Source organism: Eulemur rufifrons, chromosome 4 (assembly GCF_041146395.1).
Source record: "Eulemur rufifrons isolate Redbay chromosome 4, OSU_ERuf_1, whole genome shotgun sequence".
Taxonomy (NCBI): Eukaryota; Metazoa; Chordata; class Mammalia; order Primates; family Lemuridae; genus Eulemur; species Eulemur rufifrons.
The window spans coordinates 40225846-40246973 of record NC_090986.1 but is presented as its reverse complement, the minus strand read 5'-3'; the positions used below and the strand labels follow the sequence as shown (position 1 = coordinate 40246973).

Here is a 21128-nt window from a genome sequence, read left to right as displayed (position 1 = left end):
AATGCTCTCGCCCACTTTTTCTTGTCAAATCTTATCTATCCTTCAAGACTCTATCTGAAATTTTTTTTTTGTTTGAGGAAATGAACATTGTCTAAGTTGTAACTGAACATGTTTCTTGCCTTACTTGGTTAGCTAAGAAACTTACTATGAAGTTGCTGGCCTATTCCTTAGCAACTATGTAAGATTGTAAAGTTACTTACTGGACACTTAGCTTTAACTTTGGCTTTTATTTTCTTTCATAATTATTCTCCACTGTAACTTCCTCCACTGTATATCTTTTTTTTTTTTTTTTTTTTTTTTTGAGACAGAGTCTCACTCTGTTGCCCGGGCTAGAGTGCCGTGGTGTCAGCCTAGCTCACAGCAACCTCAAACTCCTGGGCTCAAGCGATCCTCCTGCCTCAGCCTCTCGAGTAGCTAGGACTACAGGCATGCACCACCATGCCCGGCTAATTTTTTCTATATATATATTTTTAGCTGTCCATATAATTTCTTTCTATTTTTTTTAGTAGAGATTGGGTCTCGCTCTTGCTCAGGCTGGTCTTGAACTCCTGAGCTCAAACAATCCGCCCACCTCAGCCTTCCAGAGTGCTAGGATTACAGGCGTGAGACAGCTCGCCGGCCACTTTTTTATAGTCTAGCTATTTTTTTCCTAAGCCACCGTAAGACATTTGGGAAATGATGTAATGATAAATAAGTCATTCACAATGCGTTATTTTCCTGTGTCAGGTACTCTAGGAAGCAGATGCCAAGATCAAGTTAGAAGTGCAGAAAATCTGTTGGGGGTAATGCCTACAAAACATGAAGGGGTGAGGGAGCAGCAGTGGGCCGGGAAAGCTGTTGGACTGTGATGCATTTGCCATCTAGGAAAGAAGATGGAGAAAGACTGGGCAGGAAAGTCTGGACTGTAGTGCAGCTCTGAGGAGGTCATGGCCAGCCTGAGTTCTGGTGCGAAGATTGCCCATAAAGGAATGCTTGCTTCTGTGGAAATGGCCAGGCGCTAGAACCCCAGCTGTGCTCTGCAGAGGGCTGCCCTGGAAGAGTGTGGCTTTGGATTAAATGCTGGGCTGGATCCTGCAGGATCTACAGCTGGAGGCTGTCAGCTATCTGGACTCCTTCAGGAGGGGTCTCCCTTGAAGGCACGTCTGAGCTGCCTTCTCCAGGGTGGAGACACCTCCCAACTACACTGACCACTCCTGGAGGCAAATAGTGTCTTATCCCTTTTGCAACCTTGCCAATATTACAAGTGTCCAGTTAATAACGGCTGAGCATCCCAAATTCAAAAATCCAAAATCTGAAACCTTTTGAGCACTGACATGATGCCCAAAGGAAATGCTCACTGGAGCATTTTGGATTTCAGACTTGGGATGCTCATCTGGTAACGCAAATATTCCAAAATCTGAAAAAGCCAAAATCCAAAACTCTTCTAGGTCCAAGCATTTTGGATAAAGGATACCCAACTTGTATTTCTTAGTACTTCTTTTCACAAAACCATCATAACGTAATAGGATAGCATGTGTCACAGGCATTGCCCCCAACAGACAAAGTTCTGGATTCACATCTCAGGGTTTTTTTTTTCAGCCAAATATAGCTGGAACCTAGTGCAAACAATTTAACTTCTGCAAACAGCTAAAATGAGCTTAATAATACTTTACTCCCGGAGTTGCTAGGATTAAATAAAATGCCTAATTCAGTGTCTGGTGGTTAGGAGGTGTTGTGTAAATGTTCTTCTCTCCTTTACTCTTCTCTTTTGTTTTTTTTTTTTTTTTTTTTGAGACAGAGTCTCACTCTGTTGCCCAGGCTAGAGTGAGTGCCGTGGCGTCAGCCTAGCTCACAGCAACCTCAAACTCCTGAGCTCAAGCGATCCTCCTGTTTCAGCCTCCCGAGTAGCTGGGACTACAGGCATGCACCACCAGGCCCGGCTAATTTTTTCTATATATATTTTTAGCTGTCCATATAATTTCTTTCTATTTTTAGTAGAGATGGGGTCTCGCTCTTGCTCAGGCTGGTCTCGAACTCCTGAGCTCAAACGATCCGCCCACCTCGGCCTCCCAGAGTGCTAGGATTACAGGCGTGAGCCACCGCGCCCGGCCTACTCTTCTCTTTTGAATAATACTTTATTGTGGGATAAAGCACTTCTGTAAATACTTTCTAAGCTAATTTAGATTTGGTATTATTTTTAAGAAATTGAGAGTAAAAAAGTAGTAGCTGACTCAAGCTCACACAGCCTAAAAAAAAAAAAAAGCAGGGGCAAGAATTGAACTCTGGTTTTTTTTTGTTTGTTTTCATTGCATAGCCAAGATATTTTATTTTTGACTCTTTATAGGCATCAAAGAATGATAAAACTGCTATTTATTAGAGATCACGTTATGTTGCAACCTGAGAGCTTGTTACTATTTTCAAAGTTTTGAGATTCTTTTATGAATCTGAGAAACAGCTCCTATTTTCACATTGTACCATGGCTGTGAATACCTGTTGGAAGCCTTAGATAATACTTAAGTAGATACTGTTCTTAGTAAACATACTTTATTTTTGCAGTTTACTTTTTAATGATTTCCAAGAGCTGATGTTGAAAAGTTGAACTATCCCCGAAACGTTTTGGTTGGAGTCTCCATGTGCTAATCTAAGATAGTGGGGACCATGGTCCGATAGTAATATCCCCTTTTCACTTATATTTTTTCCTTCATTTTCTTTTTAAGCAAAAAAAAAAAAAAAAAAAAATCCTTGACTTTGAAATGGGCTTTTGTCTCTTTAGGCAGAAACCATTAAATTTTCTCTTTTATGAAACAGGCCTTGGGGAGGCAAGAGCTGCAGATCTTCTATGACAGTATCCCCCATACATTTTTCATTTATGTACGTATCTTAGGTAATACTCTCTATCATAGGAGGTTCTGCAAGATATTTTTTTAATTTTCACATTTACTTACAAGTAGGCAAAACAAAGGGACATTTGTTTTCTTAAGACCTAATTTTTCTACCATTAGAAGTCCTCTGGTTTTGATCTCAGGACTGTTTATGTACAATTGGCAGTTTTCAGGAAAACGAGCTGCAATGTTCTATCATACAGCCACAGCCAGAAACGTGACTATGTATGGGTGGATTATGGTGACAAAGTGGGCAGGGGAAGATTCTGGGGCTGAAAATCGGAAAAAGAAGGCAAATAATTAAACAACGTAAATGAAAAATGAATAGAGAGTACTGCTGAGAACAAAAAATAAAATCTTAAGCCCCCACAACCGACTGAACAGAACCCCCTCTTGGCCAAGGGAACCCCAGAGAAACCTTAAAAGGTGAGTTCCTGGCCATGACGGGATAGGAGGATGGACATATCTCATTATACCCCCCTCCCTTTTGTGGTTTAGACACAGCAGACCCGCATTAATGTTAAAATAGAGATCATAAAACTGACAGAGTAAGAGATCAAATTATAAACAAGACCTAAGGCCATGCCAGGTAAGGGTTATGTACACTTACCCTTAAAGAATAAATTATGTTCAAACTGCTGCAAGGTTTTTCTCTTTCTCTAGCAGCTAAACAAGCACTGGCCTTAAGATAAGCAATATTAAAACGATTGCATTTTTAAGAGTTCTCTTATCTAAAAAAAATGAAAAAAAAAAACAAAACAAAAAAGAATTGTAGGTCATCCACTGCCAGGCACTGACTGACACCCCCGCCCTGTTCCAAGGGCCATAACTACAGCTTTGACTGGACAAGAGACTGGTTTCAGTAATCGTTTCTCCTACGAGAACAATGACCATGAACTGGTTCTGGTCAATTTACAAAAGCTGCCCACTTGAATGCCTTTGTGTCTTTGCTTAAACTTTTCATACATGGGGCCTAACTGTAATACATTTAAATGTTAAGTCTCCACCCCAGAGTAAACATGTGACACATATGACATGCATGTTTGCTTACCACCCATGCATGCATTCCCGCTTCGTGAAAATTCATAGCTCCTCCTATAACCTGTTGAATATGTATACTTGGTCAACCTGTTCAGCATAAATCCCTGTTCTACCCTCTGCTCCCTCGAAGTGCTTGCCTCTGGTTTTGGCCCAAGGCCCACTTCCCAGCCTACAGGTTGTAACCCTTTATAAGAAATAAAGTCTCCTTTCCAAATTTATGAAGACCTCGTGATTCTTAAGTTGACACTCCATATATTTCAATCACATAAGCTTATTGATAGAATAGGGAGATTTTAGGCCTAAACAATCTAGCCAGAAAACTGTTTAAGATAAATGGCTTTTCCTAGGCCTGAAAATATATAGGGAGAGAGCTTCTTTCCAGAAAGATTCACTGACACCTACTACTGTGATTCTGCATTTCTGTTTCCTGCCCAAGTATATTACACACAGCATTTGAAGGATGGTCTTTGTGCACAGGATGTTTGAGCCAAATGTCTACCAAAGCCACCTTTTTCTGTGTTTTGTCATAATTTATTCCTAAAATGTTTGAAGTCTCTGGTTTTGAAATGCCAGGAATCTTGGTTAAAAATGACTTCCTCATAAATGAAGTTAAAGTCATTGTGAGTATAACATTGTAGGGCTTTGTTGCTTTTACCCCTTTCATAACTTGAGATGACTCATTCTAGCCCAGCCATCTCAATAGTTTCCTTTCTTTCCCATTATAATTTACAAACAGTAGCTGATCAATTCACCAGCAGAGTTAATGGATACAACATGGTATCCTTTCTAGTTCTTAAGTGTCCATGAAGTCTCTTATCTACTTGGCATTCTCAGGGTTAGTTTCATTCCTGTGGCCTGTGAGTTTAAGTCAAATATATTAATAATGGCCTCATTGCATTCTCCCCTCCAGTTTTCTTGGGGGTTCATCTAGGAACAGCTTTAGTCTCTATACCTACTTTGTGTGTTTTCCAGAAACATTTTAAGTCAACCTTGAGCCTGAACACTCAGACTACTCACTATTCTGTGATCACATCCTGGATCTTTCTATTTAGGTACTTTTTTTCTCATGCCTTTCTCCACATCTCTGCTGCTTGAAATGCTACTTACTACTCTTCAAACTACAGCTTAAATGCCCTCTTAGCTATACTCCTCCAAACAATAACAAAACAAAAAGCCAGTAACAATTTTTCCTAAATCCTGAAACATTTGCCTTGGATGTATTATGAAACTTATTAGAACATTCTGTAAACTATCTATCTATGCTTAGATCTGATCTTTTCTTTATATTTTAAATTCCTTCAAAGCAAAGATTGTTTTAAATTTCTCACAAATGCTAAACACAAATGTCATTAAATTTGTTAATGATTTCTATATTGACAAATTAATTTCAATATTTCCAACAGTGGAAATTTAGAATAAAGTGGATCAAAACTTTTTTTAGTCTTATGAAATAAATATAATCTGGTGTATGATGAGCTGTAAATCGACAATTTGGCAATTTCATGACTCAAGTGCAAAAAAAGATATGCCTTAATACACTGTTGTCTATAGAAAATTAAGACTAGTAATTTTATTACTTTATAAAAGATCAAAAAGCTTCTGGTTAAGATAGAAGTTGATTAATTTCCTAAATGTTACCTTCTGTTTTTAGTGTATGTCTGCTTATGAATATATATATGTGTATATACATGATCTCCTACCCAGTGGTTAGTTAAAATTCCAACATTGTGTTTCATTACTGCTCTTATTTTCCCTAACAGTTATGAAATTATGATTGTGCGGTGTTAGTAAATTTCTTTCCAAGGAAAATTGGATGGACTTTTCGACCTTAAAGGTATTTAAATTTTGTTTCTCAGACAACACCTTACACAAGTGGTAGACTTTATCACTGTATAAAAATGTACAGTGGTTTTATTGACATGTACATTCCAATATGTTTACAGCTGCAAGATAATGAGGCACACTCAGTATTGCACTTCATTAAAATTTCAGGCTCAAACTTAACCTAGAAGTTTAAATGAAACTGCATTTGTAATTTAGTAATTCTTATACAGGACAAACATTGATATCTTTATATACAGTGTGATACTTATTACATTTATATGCTGTCCTAACACAATTTTTGTTTTTTTAAATAACAGTCTAGGAAATAAACCAGAATATTCCTCTTTTTATCCCCATCCGTGATGCAATTGTACAGGATTACAAAAAGGCAGTATACAATAAACAATGATTATTTTTCTTTTTGCTTGAAAGCCAGCATCATTCTTAGTCCATGAGCATGGTGATTTTTTTAATATCAATTATCTATAAATGTCCAATGTTTCACAGGCCAATGACGGTAATGGCCACATGCAAACACCTCACAAGTTTGATGTCTTGGTTGAAAAGAAGATAAACCAAAGTAATGGGGAAACTTTCCATAGCAAGAATTATGTACATGGTATTTGGCATCCTTCTTGCACTGTGAATGGTTCATTTTCATGGATGTAAAAATGGTCCCGTACTATCCTGAGCAGAGTTTAAACTTCACCGCATCCTCTTAGGGGATGAAGGCAACTTTTCTCTCTGTAGACAAAGGATCCGAGTGTTCTAAAAAGTGTGAGCATTTCGGCACACTCCACACCCCAGAGCAAATTCTTCCCCAGTGGGTGGATGAACAACATGGAGTGGACATTCAGTTCCTTCTAACTGTTTGCCTTTGGGACCTGTATAAATTTTGAAGGAGGCAAAGGCAAAGGAATATAATTAAAAAAAATATACCCATACGAACTTCATAGAAATAGAAATCACTGATAAATTATTCAAAGAAATAACATGACTGTGGTTATACAAATATAAAATTAAAAAAATTTCTTCTAATCACAAAAGTAAAAGTCATAAGCTTATACAAGGGTCAAGGAATTCCCTCTGCTTCTTTAGACTAGTTTGAATCCGGTTTCCACCACTTGAAACAAAGAGTTCTCATATACCATATAAAACATGATCATGATTTCAAAATATTAAAAGCGTACCTGCAGGACAGTGTGGTAGTTCTTCCTTAGGAATGCTAGTCATTCTTTGAAAATCATCATGACAAGCATTACAAAAATGTGTTGTTCCAAAACAGAAAAAGACAGCCACTGAACAGCAGTAGCGACATTTATATTCTAGAAAGTCTGTGCCGTGTTTGGGACACATCTATAGTAAAAGAAAAGAGATAGATACAAGATTATAGTAATACTATTTCAATTATACTTAAGATAATCATATGTATATAGCGCTCATTAATTCATATTTTGAAAGCATACGTAACTCAAAATTGATTGAAAAACTAATGATATATACATATGTTAAAAAACAAACAAACAAATGTGTGGCTTTGCCAAAAAGGTCTGGACAAAGATCCAAGTTCTAATCTCATCTCCATCATAATAAGCAAACTACTTAACTTCCCTGTTAATAGTCCTGGTCTGTCAAGTTGAAAATTAACAATATTTCATGTGTCTTCCAATCTCATGGATGTACTGTGAAGATTTCACTGAACAGAGGAAAACCTAAGTTTCATTGCAGGTGTAAGAAAACTAAGTAAATTTGTTACTTGTTTAAATAGGGTGATCATTTCATAGAAGATAAATTATAAAATAAAAATACCACCCCCCAAAATAATATATATGAAATAATTTGAAAAATTATACAATGCTATACAAATATCAAAAGACACTGGGGAAAAAAACCTGGATTTCCCCACCATATTGGTTATATTATTATTTAAAAGTAGAATTTTAACATTTTTAAACTGTCCTTTCTAACAAAATACTCTGCCCACCTGAGCCCTGGATACATCAGAACAGGCACCACAAATGAGCTCCCTGGGATCATAATCATCCCCTTGTCCAGCCTCAGCATCACAGCGAGCTTCACCACCAAAATACGCCTGTGGAGAGAATATGGAGAGAAAACTCTGGCATGGGAGATACAGAGTAGGCACAATGAAAATAAGATCAAGAGGTCTTAGAAAATACTATTGTCTACGAGATGGTCCCTTGAAATGCTAAGTGCATGCCTATACTGCTGACTGGACAGAGGGTCAGGGTAAGATATAAAGCTATTTCAAAGGCCGGGCGCGGTGGCTCACGCCTGTAATCCTAGCACTCTGGGAGGCCGAGGTGGGCGGATCGTTTGAGCTCAGGAGTTCGAGACCAGCCTGAGCAAGAGCGAGACCCCATCTCTACTAAAAATAGAAAGAAATTATATGGACAGCTAAAAATATATATATAGAAAAAATTAGCCGGGCATGGTGGTGCATGCCTGTAGTCCCAGCTACTCGGGAGGCTGAGACAGGAGGATCGCTTGAGCTCAGGAGTTTGAGGTTGCTGTGAGCTAGGCTAACGCCACGGCACTCACTCTAGCCTGGGCAACAGAGTGAGACTCTGTCTCAAAAAAAAAAAAAAAAAAAAAAAAAAAAGCTATTTCAATTCTGGATTGGATTCAAGCTTACAGGAGGGAGTTAACCTTCTACTGTCAAAGCAAAATGACAAACAGACAAAAAATATATGATATTCCAAATTAATACCAGGAACATAATATTATGTAGTAAATAGAAACTTTTCTCTTCAGGGTAAAATCTACTGAGTAATTTTTTTCATTTTGAAATATTAAACAACATAGTCCTTTCTACTGCTTTAAAAATATGCTAGTAATTCCCAAATTATAATACTATAGAACCAAAAAATGTGCCTAAAATAAATTGTTAGCGCAGAACTGTAATTCCAAGGCTAACGGGAAAATCATTTTAAGCATCTTCTGATCACACAAACATTTTTTAAAAAGGAAAGGTAAATTTGGTAATTCTATTCAGGATACTGCTCATACTTACAAAGCTACACAACAGTGTCCAATACAGATACTTGAAAAAATGAAATTATCATGATGGATGACTTACCTGTATTTGCTCTGGGCACAAAATAAATGAGGCCAAGAAATTGGGACAATTTGCATGCACATCATGTCCCACAGTCAAAAGGCTATGTCCAAATTGGGAATAAACAGGCTGAGTCAATAGAAGTCTATTATCTATACTAGAAAAACAGGTCAAACGAGAGGATCCACGGATGCAGAGGTTATAAATGGTTGTCCACCAGCTAAATTTGACCTTAGAAGTTATTTCAGTTTGTCCGGGGGCCTATTGCTTATTCCAACTGTTTCACTTTTCTATAACCTCTACCTGGCTTCATAAACATGTGACTGTCACCCTTGTGGCAGCACAACATTCATTTATAAGGTTTAGCATAGTAAACACACATGAAGACTATTTTATTGTTTGTAACAGTACAGGTTTCACAAATGTACACTATTGGGTGTATGTATATTTGCCTGCCTTTCTGGCTATCATACATCTATTTAGCCTGCCATTCATTACCTACATTTTCTTTCTGTTACATTAAGGGACTAGGAATCTTTCATTTAGGCATTCTTTCACTCAGTTTTTACTTAACTTAGTATCTAGTAAATGCCAAATACCAGAGACAGAGAAATGAAAAATCATAGTCTTTGTCCTCAAGGAATTTACCAGGTGGGGCAGACATACAAGGAAGCCAGTGATCACAATGCAGAGTAGAAAGTGCAAGGATGGATATGTGCAAGATAGCAAGACTGTGTGGCGGCGGTGAGATGGGGAAACTCGAGCTGAATCCTGAAGTATGGTAAGACAGGCTTGGCTCCGCACGACAGCGTATGTGCATGGGGGTGGGGCTGGCTGGGGAGAGTAAAATGCACAGGAGGAGGCAGAGAAGAGCACTGATGAGAAACGAATGGCATGGAGGTGTCTCTTGAGTGAGCAAACATGGCTGAGTCTGGGGAAACACAAGTTGTGCAGTATGTTGTAGCACGGACAGCCAATGGTGGTGTACTGGGAGATGAGGCGTAAGAGGTAGACTGGGCTATAGGATTCTACGTAGAAGAATGACACAATTAGATCTGAGATCTAGAAATATTAATCTGCTTCTAGTAGTGTAAGTGTAAGGGATGGAACGGGGTGAGGGGATCCACAAAAGAGCTCAGGAAGTTGGCCACTATAATTACCAAAGAAAATGATTAGGGTTGCTGAAGATGTAATAGAAAAAAAGGATAAGAGAGATTTGGAGGCAGGATTGACAGGACTTACAAATAAAGATTAGAGATTGGGAGAGTCAAGGCTGATGAATTTAAAACCAGATGTGAACTTTGAAGTATATGGTAGAAATCCAAATATCTGGTAGGCAGCTGGATATCTGTACCTAAATCTCAAAACTTCGGTAGGTTAGAATAGTATAGGTGGTAGGGGGAGGCACAGACATACAGGAGGTCATCAAAGGTAAGGAGGTATTGATGGAAGCTCTGGAAAAACAACTATTTAAGGGGTAGGTAAAAAAAAAAAAAAAAAAAAGGAACCCAATGAAGAAGTTAAATGACCAGAAAGAAGGGATATCAAAAACATGTGTTGTCCTGGAAGCCAAGGAAATAAGAATTTTAAGGAAGAAATAAATGGTTAATACAATCAAGAGAAGTGTATTAAAGAACCAATTGGATTGGGCAAACGGGAGGTTACTACTGATGGAAAAGTAGTTTGTGTACAGAAATACTACATGTCTTTTAAAAAGTCTGTAAGGTTAAAAAAAAAAAAAAAAATCCCAAAACAAATTAAATAAACAAGTTCAACTTGAAACAGTGTACCAGGCTGTCTCATTTTTAACTTCAGGCTTAAGATGTAAGAATAATTAGGTATCATTATATAATTCAATTTCTTAATCATATAGATAAGCTCTAGTTATTAAAAATTCTTAGTATAATTTATAACATACCTTTCTGCATTTGTAGCAGACATAATATGCGTATCTATTCATTGCATAGCCAGCTGGGTCATTATAAAACCTCACACCAGGAGTTGTGATAGCTTCACTCTTATGCAGACCTTCATATTCCAATCTCATTAAGGCTTTTCTTCTGACATCCTCATAGAGTTCTTTTATTGGATCAAGCAGATCTTTTAATACTATGTGATTTATTTTGTTCTGAAATTGAAAAATGAAAATCCTTTAACAGAATCATCTACTAATCAATTTCACAAACACTTAGTATGCACCCAAGTGCCAAGCACTGTGCTAGGAGATAACCAGATGGTACCCATATTTTAAATAAAATGCCATTTAAAAATAATCCTGTAAAGTCCTTACAAGCTCACATTTTCCCAAAAGCAGGGAAAATGGAAGCAAATGGGACACAGAGCATACAAATTCCATTTTATTAGCTTTATAATTCCTGAGTCTAAAATATATCTCCTGCAGCCTTAGCTGTTCTGGAAATAAAAAGTTTCCTTGCTGCCACAAATAAGACACACTCCCTCTGTGCGTGTATGTTTCGATTCCTTGAGGGTATGGTAGAATGTTAGGTGACAGAAGTAAACAGGTAGCATTTTCTATACCACCTTCATTTATCTACTTCCAGATTCCTAAATGTGACCTATCTTTGTGGCACCATTTGAGAGGGGAGAGCAAAATATTACAATGTTTTTGATTATGCTTCAGTCTAACTAGGCAATAACTGTGCTAAGTTTTCCTGTATTATATATACCCTTTATACTAGTTTGCAAATATGAAGATTATAATAGAGAAAGCCTAACAGAACAAAAAAGAATGATGAATTAATAGGGAAGGCTTTGCCACGTTCCTAAAAGTTTTTTGTTAATCATTATTAGCTTGCCAAAACAACTTCCTACTTGCTTACTACCTTTGTAGAGATGTGTCGAAATGCCAAGAATTTTCTCCTTATTTTAACTGAGTTCTAAAAGAACCTGTTCTAATGGCACTGAAGGTTCTGATTTCACTCTTTCATGGCAGGTATCACTACCTACAAACACCAAAGGACCCTTCTTCTTTTTGGTAGTTGCCCACTATCATGTCATGTGATCTGAGCTCTCAGGGAGTCTGAAAGTAGTCATGCGTGCCCTTTACTGCGCCATGACACCTACGTGAATTTCTCACACGGTATGTTTAATAGAATTTAACCAGTTTTGAATTGACAATTATTGTTTTGAAATGCATTACAGAAAAGAGGCTATGTAATATTTTCAGGTTCCACATGGATGAAGGGGGCAGAAACTGCTCAGAGCTGGTGTGTAAAAAGTAAACTGGGAAGGACATCAAGAGATGCTGACACATTTATTCTGAAAGATGAAAATAAAGATGAGAATAATCAGAAAGCAGATGATTTCAGACTCTTTCCATACCTTGCAAATAGGACAAGATATAAAGCCAAATGTTATCCTTGGGCCAAGCCATCTATTTTCTAAAACTCGCCGACAGCACTGTAAGTGGAACACGTGACTACAGTCCAGCTGAAATAAACAAAAGAGAAGGATATAAGCAAATGTAATAATGATAAACACTTAGCTGGGAGATAATGCAATGCAAGGTGTTATTTAAAGCAGGTAAGAGAAATTTCAAGAAATTTAGTACAATAAAATTTCTCTATTATTTACGGGACATTATTAACTAGGCCTTCAGCGTCTCCCATTATTTTTTTACATTTATTAATGCCATCTATATATAGTGAGCCAGGTTAGGGAGAAAAGTAAAATTATTCAATTTTGTATCTTATGGAATGAAGAGGAAACGACTGATTTAAAGATTTAAGATTTTTTTTTTTGAGACTATTATCTTAGAAACACAAGAACTGAAAGTATACGTTAACAATAGGTAAAAGTTAAAAAAAACTTATTTAGCACATAGTAACTTCTATTATATATAGAAGTATGTATCATTATAGATCCATTATATAATGCTATAAAAATACCATTCTGGATTTTGGAAATTAAGAAGAGAATAGCTACGGGATAATCTAATTATTTTCTCACCTTTTGAACATTTTATACATTCTATTAATTACAAAGGCTTACACAAATCACAAATTAAAGCTGAGCATACACAATGGGAAGCAGAACATAAACAGGGAGAATTTGCTCCTCATTAACCTGGTCGATGCATATAGTAAAAGAACATTTTTGCCTAGTGATATCAAAAAGATTTCAATCATTTTTTTTATTTGACAAATACATTTACATTTCATCATGTTCAAGTCTAGACACATTCAATATATTAAAAGCGGAGGCAACCTGAATGGCTGGTGCTGCTGAGAGTGCTTCAGTGAAACATATCATGCACATGTCATCCGCATCCTGCTTCAGTGTTGTGGCACTTTTATCACAGCCGTGTAGACAGGGCAAACAATGCTCTTCATTTTTAACACCTCCACATGGGTGGCCACAAGGATGTGTCTTACTACAGGCTATCTTAGCATATTCCTGTTAAAGATGAATTGTAATGGTACTCAAGTATTTAAAAAGGCACACATTCTGGTAATTTTACCTATTATATAAATTTCCCAAGATTATTTTTCCACAGGCTATACCTATGAAGGCTAAGTAACAATAAAGTTACTTTCTATTCTTTGTTTGAATATAATTTAGAACTACTAACAAAATATGTTTTTCTTTTAATGTGATTTTTAAAAAATTTCACTCCATGTAAAGGAAATGCTGATAAAAAGTAGATTGTAATTTTATATTTGTTATCATGCATAGCCATAAAGCAAAAAGTTCCTGATGTAAACAATTTCCCAATGACGACTTCTCTCTCACCAAAATGGGGGAAAAAAACACCAGATACCTCTCACTCTCTGAGCATATCCACATTCTTGTTAAATTAATTGAGGAACCAAAAACATTTGGATAACATGGAATATGGGTATATATGTTCAGGACTAAAGAACTCTCAGATACGGAAAATTTATTTTAGGGAAATAAGTGAATAAAGTATTTATGAGGTAAAGGAAATGAAGTCCTTAGATTTCTAACTGCTTTATTAAATACATATGATCATGGTAGTTGAGAAACACACAAAAAGAGTCTGGTTTGGGATTGACAGCTTTTTTTGATCCATTCTCCAGCTTTAATAAAGCATTTAACTCTTGGCATAGATAATGCACTAAGTTAGAAAGCTGGAGTGATGCCGAGCTGTAATTCTTATCTAGATGAAGTAAAGGTGTCACATGGGAACATGTGCTGCTCCTCACGGGGGTGACCTGCCTGTCTAACCACACACTCACCTGGCAATCTGCATCCGAACACACACTGCCAACCGCAGATAACTCTGTTCCGCTCCTGGAACCACAGAAACGACATGCTTCTGAGCTGCTTGTGGTGGGTTTACCTAGGTTCAAGCAGAAAAAGAAAAATCCTCCTTAAGGATATGTTTTCTACATATTTCAATATAACTAATTAAGATAAAAAAGCAAACTAGGTTTATATCAATTGCCATCACTGGGAAATCAGCCTGATAGTTTTAAAGCTAAACGGTTATAAAGTTGCCCTAATTATAAAATGAATAATCATAAAAAAGGGATGAGAAAGTAAATACCTATATGAAGCCAAATAAATTCTTGACAGATTTATTTATATTTTTTCAGTAAAAGAAACAGACTAGATTTCCAATCAGGTTACCAGACTGAGCAAATGTGGCAAGCCCCTCACTTCAAATGTACAATACCAGATAAAACATGATAACCAAAATTAAATAAAAATACATAAAAGATAGGGAACTCTTTAAGGATCTTTACATAATAAGAAAATTATAAGGCATAGAAGAAAGCCTATCATCAGAGGTATGAAATTCGAAAAACAGAAGAATTGCTACCCAAGGAACTCTGTAATTTGAAAAGAAATTTAAATATGTTTGAAACATTTAAAGCAGGAAAAGAATCCATACAACAACAACAGAGCAATAAGAAAAGAACATGAAGATTTGACTATTAATGATCAAGCTCATTTTAAACATAGATACAAAAATCTGAATACAATATCAATACACTGAATTCAGCAATATTTATAGAACAATGTTTTTTAAAAAGAATAGTTTATATCATGAATATAAGGATGGCTCAATATTAGAACATTTATTAATGTAATATATGGCACTGACAGATTATAGAAGAAAAAAATAAGCTATGAGAAAAAAATGCCATGCTCTTATAGAATGAAAAATCATTCATATTTAAATTGATGCAAGTTTACACCTAACTCCAGCATCAGAAGTTTGTGTCAGACAAATGGCATGCTGCAAATGTGCTGAAAATTGAGAATTTGTATGATTCAATGTAACTTTAAGGAATATATAAGATTTATTTTAAAGTACAATGAAAACTATGTCTTAGAGAGGAAAGTTACATTGAACATACATAAGTCACTTTTTGTCTAAAGTAATGTCTATTCATTTTTGTTAATTATTTTATTACTATCAATAGAAATAGTATTCAGAAAACCTAGAGAAGCATTAGGTCTACAAAAACCTCTGAAAATATCATTAAATCACACAATCTTAGAGTTGAAAGAGATCATTATGTGCAGCAATTCTTATTGTGGAACTACAGTTAACAGAACTAGAAGGGAGTATCAATAACTATATTTTATCTATGAAGCCTCCATTAGCTGTTATGCTTGCTTATGGGAAATGTATTTGATACTTCTGAAAATTATCAGTCATGTGTGTCTCTGGACAACTGTCTCACTTTATAAATGAAGAGAATGAGTTCCAGAGAGGTTAAATTACTTGTTCAAGGTCGTACAGGTAGTTAGTGACATACCAGGTTTCCTGACTTTTAGTCTAATGCTCTTTCTACCACAAAACACTATCTATGTCTAGTAAATATAATAATATAGACAATATAGACAGTGATCAATGATGTCATAATTAAACATCAGAATATCACTCAAAATTATTCACATTAAAAGAAGTAACATCTAGTTTAGTCATAATCGGTAGGCATGGTTCAATCTTATTTTTTTAACGGCATGGTTCAATCTTTAATCCTCTTTTACCTGTGTGTTCTCGGAACTCCACCATTGCCTTCATTGTTTTAGAATCTGCCAGTGCCATCAGCCAGAACAATTTGGTTCTACCACAACCTTCATGAAGATCAACCTTTATAGCTTCTTCTTCTTCTTTGAACACCTATTGTTTCATTTAAAAAAAGAGAAAAATATATTTCCTTATTACTCTGAAAGAGGAAATGTAACATTTAATTATTCAATAATAATAATGGCTTTTGGCCGGGCGCGGTGGCTCACGCCTGTAATCCTAGCACTCTGGGAGGCCGAGGTGGGGGGATCGTTTGAGCTCAGGAGTTCGAGACCAGCCTGAGCAAGAGCGAGACCCCATCTCTACTAAAAATAGAAAGAAATTATATGGACAGCTAAAAATATATATAGAAAAAATTAGCCGGGCATGGTGGTGCATGCCTGTAGTCCCAGCTACTCGGGAGGCTGAGACAGGAGGATCACTTGAGCTCAGGAGTTTGAGGTTGCTGTGAGCTAGGCTGACGCCACAGCACTCACTCTAGCCTGGGCAACAGAGTGAGACTCTGTCTCAAAAAAAAAAAAAAAAAAAAAAAAAAAAAAAATAATGGCTTTTGTTTATGAAGCATCCTAAAAAGCTCCAGATATTTCCAATCTTCTCCTCTTTAATCTTCACAACAGCCCCATTTTTATAAACGTAGAAACTACATGTTGGAAAGGTTAAACAACTTTATATTTGATAAGCAAGATAGCTAGGAGCTCAACAAAGGTCTTTGATTCCAAAGTCTGTTTTTTCCCATTAAACTAAGCTTCTTTCCCACATTTATTTCAAAATTCATTGACTATATTTTATGTTCCAGATACCATTCTGCATATAAAGACAGAAATGTCACCTGTCTTTGGTGAGTTTTGGTTCGTCGATGAAGATGAAGGAATCTGTCACAGTCAGTACATAAATTTCCACAGACATTGCATAAAATGATTGCTGCAGTTTCACCATCATCATGGTTATCACACATAGGCTAAAATAAGACATTTCCATGTGTTACATTAGATTAACAAGAAAGTCTTAGACATTCATAGAAATTGAAATTTATTTACGATAAACAGAGTGTTACCCTGAAGTCCTTTAAGAATTTAGAATATGAATGTTAAACAGCAGTATTGCAAGTGCACGTAATTATAAAAATCTCTAAAAATCCTAAAATGTGCTATGTAGGCTCAATGATTAATAAAATGAACATGTATACTTTGCTTAGTGAATTAAGAAATATTTTCTCCATTATATATTCAAATATTCTGTAGCTAATGAATAAAAGGATTCATTTTTGAAACCTGAACATTAATAAGAAAATGTTGAAAGGGCCTATATAAAGTCTTCCCTTCCAGTGAACCTAAAAATACCATCAAACCAACTTTAATTACATATGTGAATAGGTGGTGTGTTATGCTGCCTGTCTTACTGCTTTATTTCCTCCTTCCCACCATAAGACTGATTACATTTTAGCATAATATCTAGATACAGAATCAGATTCTGGCTGAAAATAAATTTTGATGTAAAAATGGCTCAGAGAAGCACAAGAAAGCTCTTTTATATAATTAAATAAAAGTCTCTAAAGTTTCCAATATACTATGAAGAGGGGACTCTAAGTGAAATAGACTTGTGTGATAAACTTGGCCTATGGGAAATAATTTTTCAAGAGTTTCACTAATTGTGTATTTAGACTTGCTGGTTTTTTTTAAGCTAAGCTAACAAGATAAATTCTTACAAAATAATTCCCTTCTTACCATTTGTTTTTGTTGTCCATCTTTTCCCATCCATCTCCCTGAGGAGAGACGATCTACATGGTCCTGATCAAGAACACACAGTGATGCTAGAGCAAGCCAGAGCTGTTGAAAAGAAAAATTGTTACACCACTGAATTTTTAGAAAAGACTTATAAAATGCTAACGTCTGACATATGACAACAGCTCAGTAAATGCTGGCTGACTTTGAAAATACATAGGTATTCAGTGGCACTCAAGTTTTCCTGAGGTGGTACCAGGCACATATGATCACTGCCATACGTGCCATGCACACAGTAGGCACTCAAATACGTACTGAGCAAATGACTGCTTCTCTGATGAACCATCTGGTTTTCTACCTGATACATGAAATCATCCTTTGTTGGTCTACTATGCAAACATATGAATAAATTAATTTGTATATTTAATATTTACTGTACCTTTTGCATATTCTCCCATTTAATATCATTTGCCCGAGGCATTAAATTCCCAAGAAGGTGGGACAATAGCTGTTTAATTTTTCACAGTCCTATGAGGAGTTGGGTACGTATTACATCCTTCTAGGTAGTAAGAGTTCCTCAGAAGTCTCTGTTGCTCCAAGGAGTCTAGCACTATATTTGGTGTACTTTGTCATACATAAATAAGTCTAACAAACTTTAGAAAATTGCCCTCAAAAACAGTTTAAAAATTTCTGAGGCTTAAAGGGTAAGCTTTAGTTTTACACACTTAACATATTTCCTTCATTAATGAAAACAGAAAATAAGACACTACGAAGTACATGTGAGTGACTGGAGATGGAAAGCGAAAGATAGTGCATGCAAGGAGAAAACTAAGGGAAAGAGCACATGAGTGGATCCTGTCAAAAATACCTGCTTCAGGTGTCACACTGGCAAGATAGCATTAACAGGCATTTTCTGCCTTAAGGAAATCCAATTTATCTTCTTTTTCAGATTTCTGAGGACTAACCTAAGCAATTTTTACCAGCATCCACTTTTTCCTAATGCTGTCTCATTGTTCTGCTTTAAGGAAATCTCAGATCTTTTCTGGAAGTTTATGGGACATGAAGTCTGGTTGATTAAAACTTACTAACTATAAATGTCTCATCTGAAAAATGCAATCTCACTTCCTCAGAGAGTCTATCCCACCCTGCTCTGGCAAGTATGTCTTGCTTTTTAAAAGTAAAACTGTAAACACAGTACATAAGCTATGGGGCTCAACATTAGAAGCAGCTAGTCTATACAAAAATGAGTAGGAAGGGGCTGAGTCTACAAAGGACCTCCAGTTTATCACAGCATAATGCTGACACTAAACTCACTGTGGAAGGCTACAAACAGAACATTAGAAAGACAATACACAAATACTCAACATAATTTAGCCTTTTCTAACCAGTAAAACCTCAGCTTCCTAAATAATGACAGAAACAAGTGATTACAGAACATAAAACAGTGAAAAATGACTACCATATATAGTTCATAATTTATAAAAGCCTTTTACACTTTTTCAGTAAGTATAATACGTGGTTAAAAAAGGATTAACTTGACTTAGTGATTAAAATTTTTTCAAATTTATTACTAAAAAAGTATATGCAATGATACAGACCAAAGTAAAACAAACAAAAATACCTACTCTAGTTGTTGCAATACATCTCACTGGAGACCTAAATTCTTCTTCCATCTTAGTCAAGGCAATGATGGTTTCTGCAATAGCATTTTTTGTTACCCGGGACCAAGCTTCTGACAGATGACCCTATTGAGCAGGGCAGAATATTTTAATAAGTAACCAGAAATGTATTATCATAGTAAATTCTTATCTCTTAAATAACATCTCTCACCAAAAGAAAACATTTATTTGGAGCAAGACCATGGGATTTTAGATCAAGGAGCACAGATTTCTGAACTAAAAATCCTTCACAACCCTATGGAAAATTCAACTTCGAATCATTATTTTGATGATTTAAAAACGAAGTAAATATAAATTTAAGTTCTCAATATTCCTTCCTGTAGAGTTCAAGGGCATTTCCTCTCCCATCTGGATAAAAACATACGGAAATACTAAGGTTATGTATGCCTGGGAAATTTTATTACTTAACATAACATTTATATGGCTAAGCCAACTGCTTTAGATGAAAGTGTTACTGGCACCCAAGAGCATAAATGGGTTCAAAGTACTACTACCTTTATTTGTTAACTTGATTTGTAATGAACAGTCAATTCTTAGAGAATTTAGGTGTTCCTAAACATTTTCATTTAGTGAACACCTTGAGGAAGCCTGTATGCCACAAGGATTAGGAAAATGTCCATGCTGTTGGGAAAAGTGATAGAACTTCATCTCTTCCCCAGAATATCCTCCCACTTTTCATATCCACATGTTATCAGTCTTTTAAGGGGCAGTTTAATTCCTCCTTCTCTAAAATGCCTTCTATTACCTCTGCCTCTCAGGGACCTAAATTCCACAGTATCTCTTCCCCTTCAGGGTGGCTTCCTGGAAATACAACGGAATGTGTAAAAACTGACATTGTGGAGTCACGTAAGAGCCAGGCATCCTGTGAAGTAATTCCCTGCCCTCCACGCTCCCTGACCTCCTCTCAAAGTCAGCATCTTAAGACATTGGTATAGGACATTAATAAAGAAGAATAACAGGCTTTATAAAAACCATGAACACTGAAGAGAATGAGAAACTTCACTTCTAGGAGTCCTTTTTTTTTCCTTTAGGCTTTTGAACTCCTTTCTTAGGGTCCAAAAGAGTAAATTTTATTTTATTTTTTTAGGTTCTAAAGTTTTGGAAGACTTATGTAACAATGCTTAAGTAAATTAATTGGGAAGTTTGAAATAAACATAGTTTACATAAATGACAAACTTATCACTCTTTGAAAAGACAAATGGCGTAATAGTTAACATACTAAAAACAGTGTTAAGTAAAGCAAAATAACACTAATGTACTACTACTGTCAATTCAGCAGAGTAAGCTGTTTGTTTTGCCTATCAGATTCCTGCTGCCCCTCACTGTCATAATGGTTTGGGAGAAGGGGAACTTACTGCTGCCATATCCTTGATAAGTTTAATGATGATCTCTGAGATCTGGGTAGGAGTTGAGCCCTTCATCCACCAATGACTTTCACCTCGTCGAAGATAACTACAAAGAAAAATCAGAATTTATAAATCAATAAACTATCAGTGGTTGTTACAAATGAAAAAGATGAAAATGTTATTTCAGCATGCAGCATTTTAAATTTTTAAGTGACAATCAATGAAAAAATTTTAAAATAAAATTAATCAAAACATTATCCAAAATCTAGCTCTTCAACCCCAGGACAGCAGCTAATTTGATTTATGTTCCTTTTTAAATATTTCTGTGTGCATCTTCTAGGAGTCCATGGACCAAAAACTATTTGTTTTCAGTGCACATGGAGACAATAAAAAGCGTGTGGCATAATATAAATCAACTACATCACTAAGCACACTACTGTTTAGCTCAGCTGACATTTTTTTTTCCTAGCAAGTCTACCTACATTAAGGAAATGAAACACTGATTAATATTCTGGTGCTATCTATCTGTTTATTGTCATGGATTGGGTCT

General features: G+C 36.0%; 1 protein-coding gene across 1 annotated transcript in view; it reads right to left on the bottom strand.

The window, feature by feature from the left end:
* Positions 1-5778: 5778 nt before the first annotated feature.
* Positions 5779-21128, bottom strand: part of MYCBP2 (MYC binding protein 2) — a 251274-nt gene continuing 235924 nt past the window's right edge. Inside the window, exons 72-83 of the mRNA XM_069467662.1 lie at positions 20588-20684; positions 19179-19298; positions 17557-17658; positions 16662-16790; positions 15793-15925; positions 14025-14128; positions 13033-13221; positions 12148-12255; positions 10724-10933; positions 7711-7818; positions 6917-7082; positions 5779-6610 (exon numbers count right to left, since the gene is read on the bottom strand). Coding sequence (XP_069323763.1) covers positions 6495-6610; positions 6917-7082; positions 7711-7818; positions 10724-10933; positions 12148-12255; positions 13033-13221; positions 14025-14128; positions 15793-15925; positions 16662-16790; positions 17557-17658; positions 19179-19298; positions 20588-20684 — 1582 coding nt within the window. The 3' untranslated portion in view covers positions 5779-6494. The remainder of the gene's footprint in view (positions 6611-6916; positions 7083-7710; positions 7819-10723; positions 10934-12147; positions 12256-13032; positions 13222-14024; positions 14129-15792; positions 15926-16661; positions 16791-17556; positions 17659-19178; positions 19299-20587; positions 20685-21128) is intronic.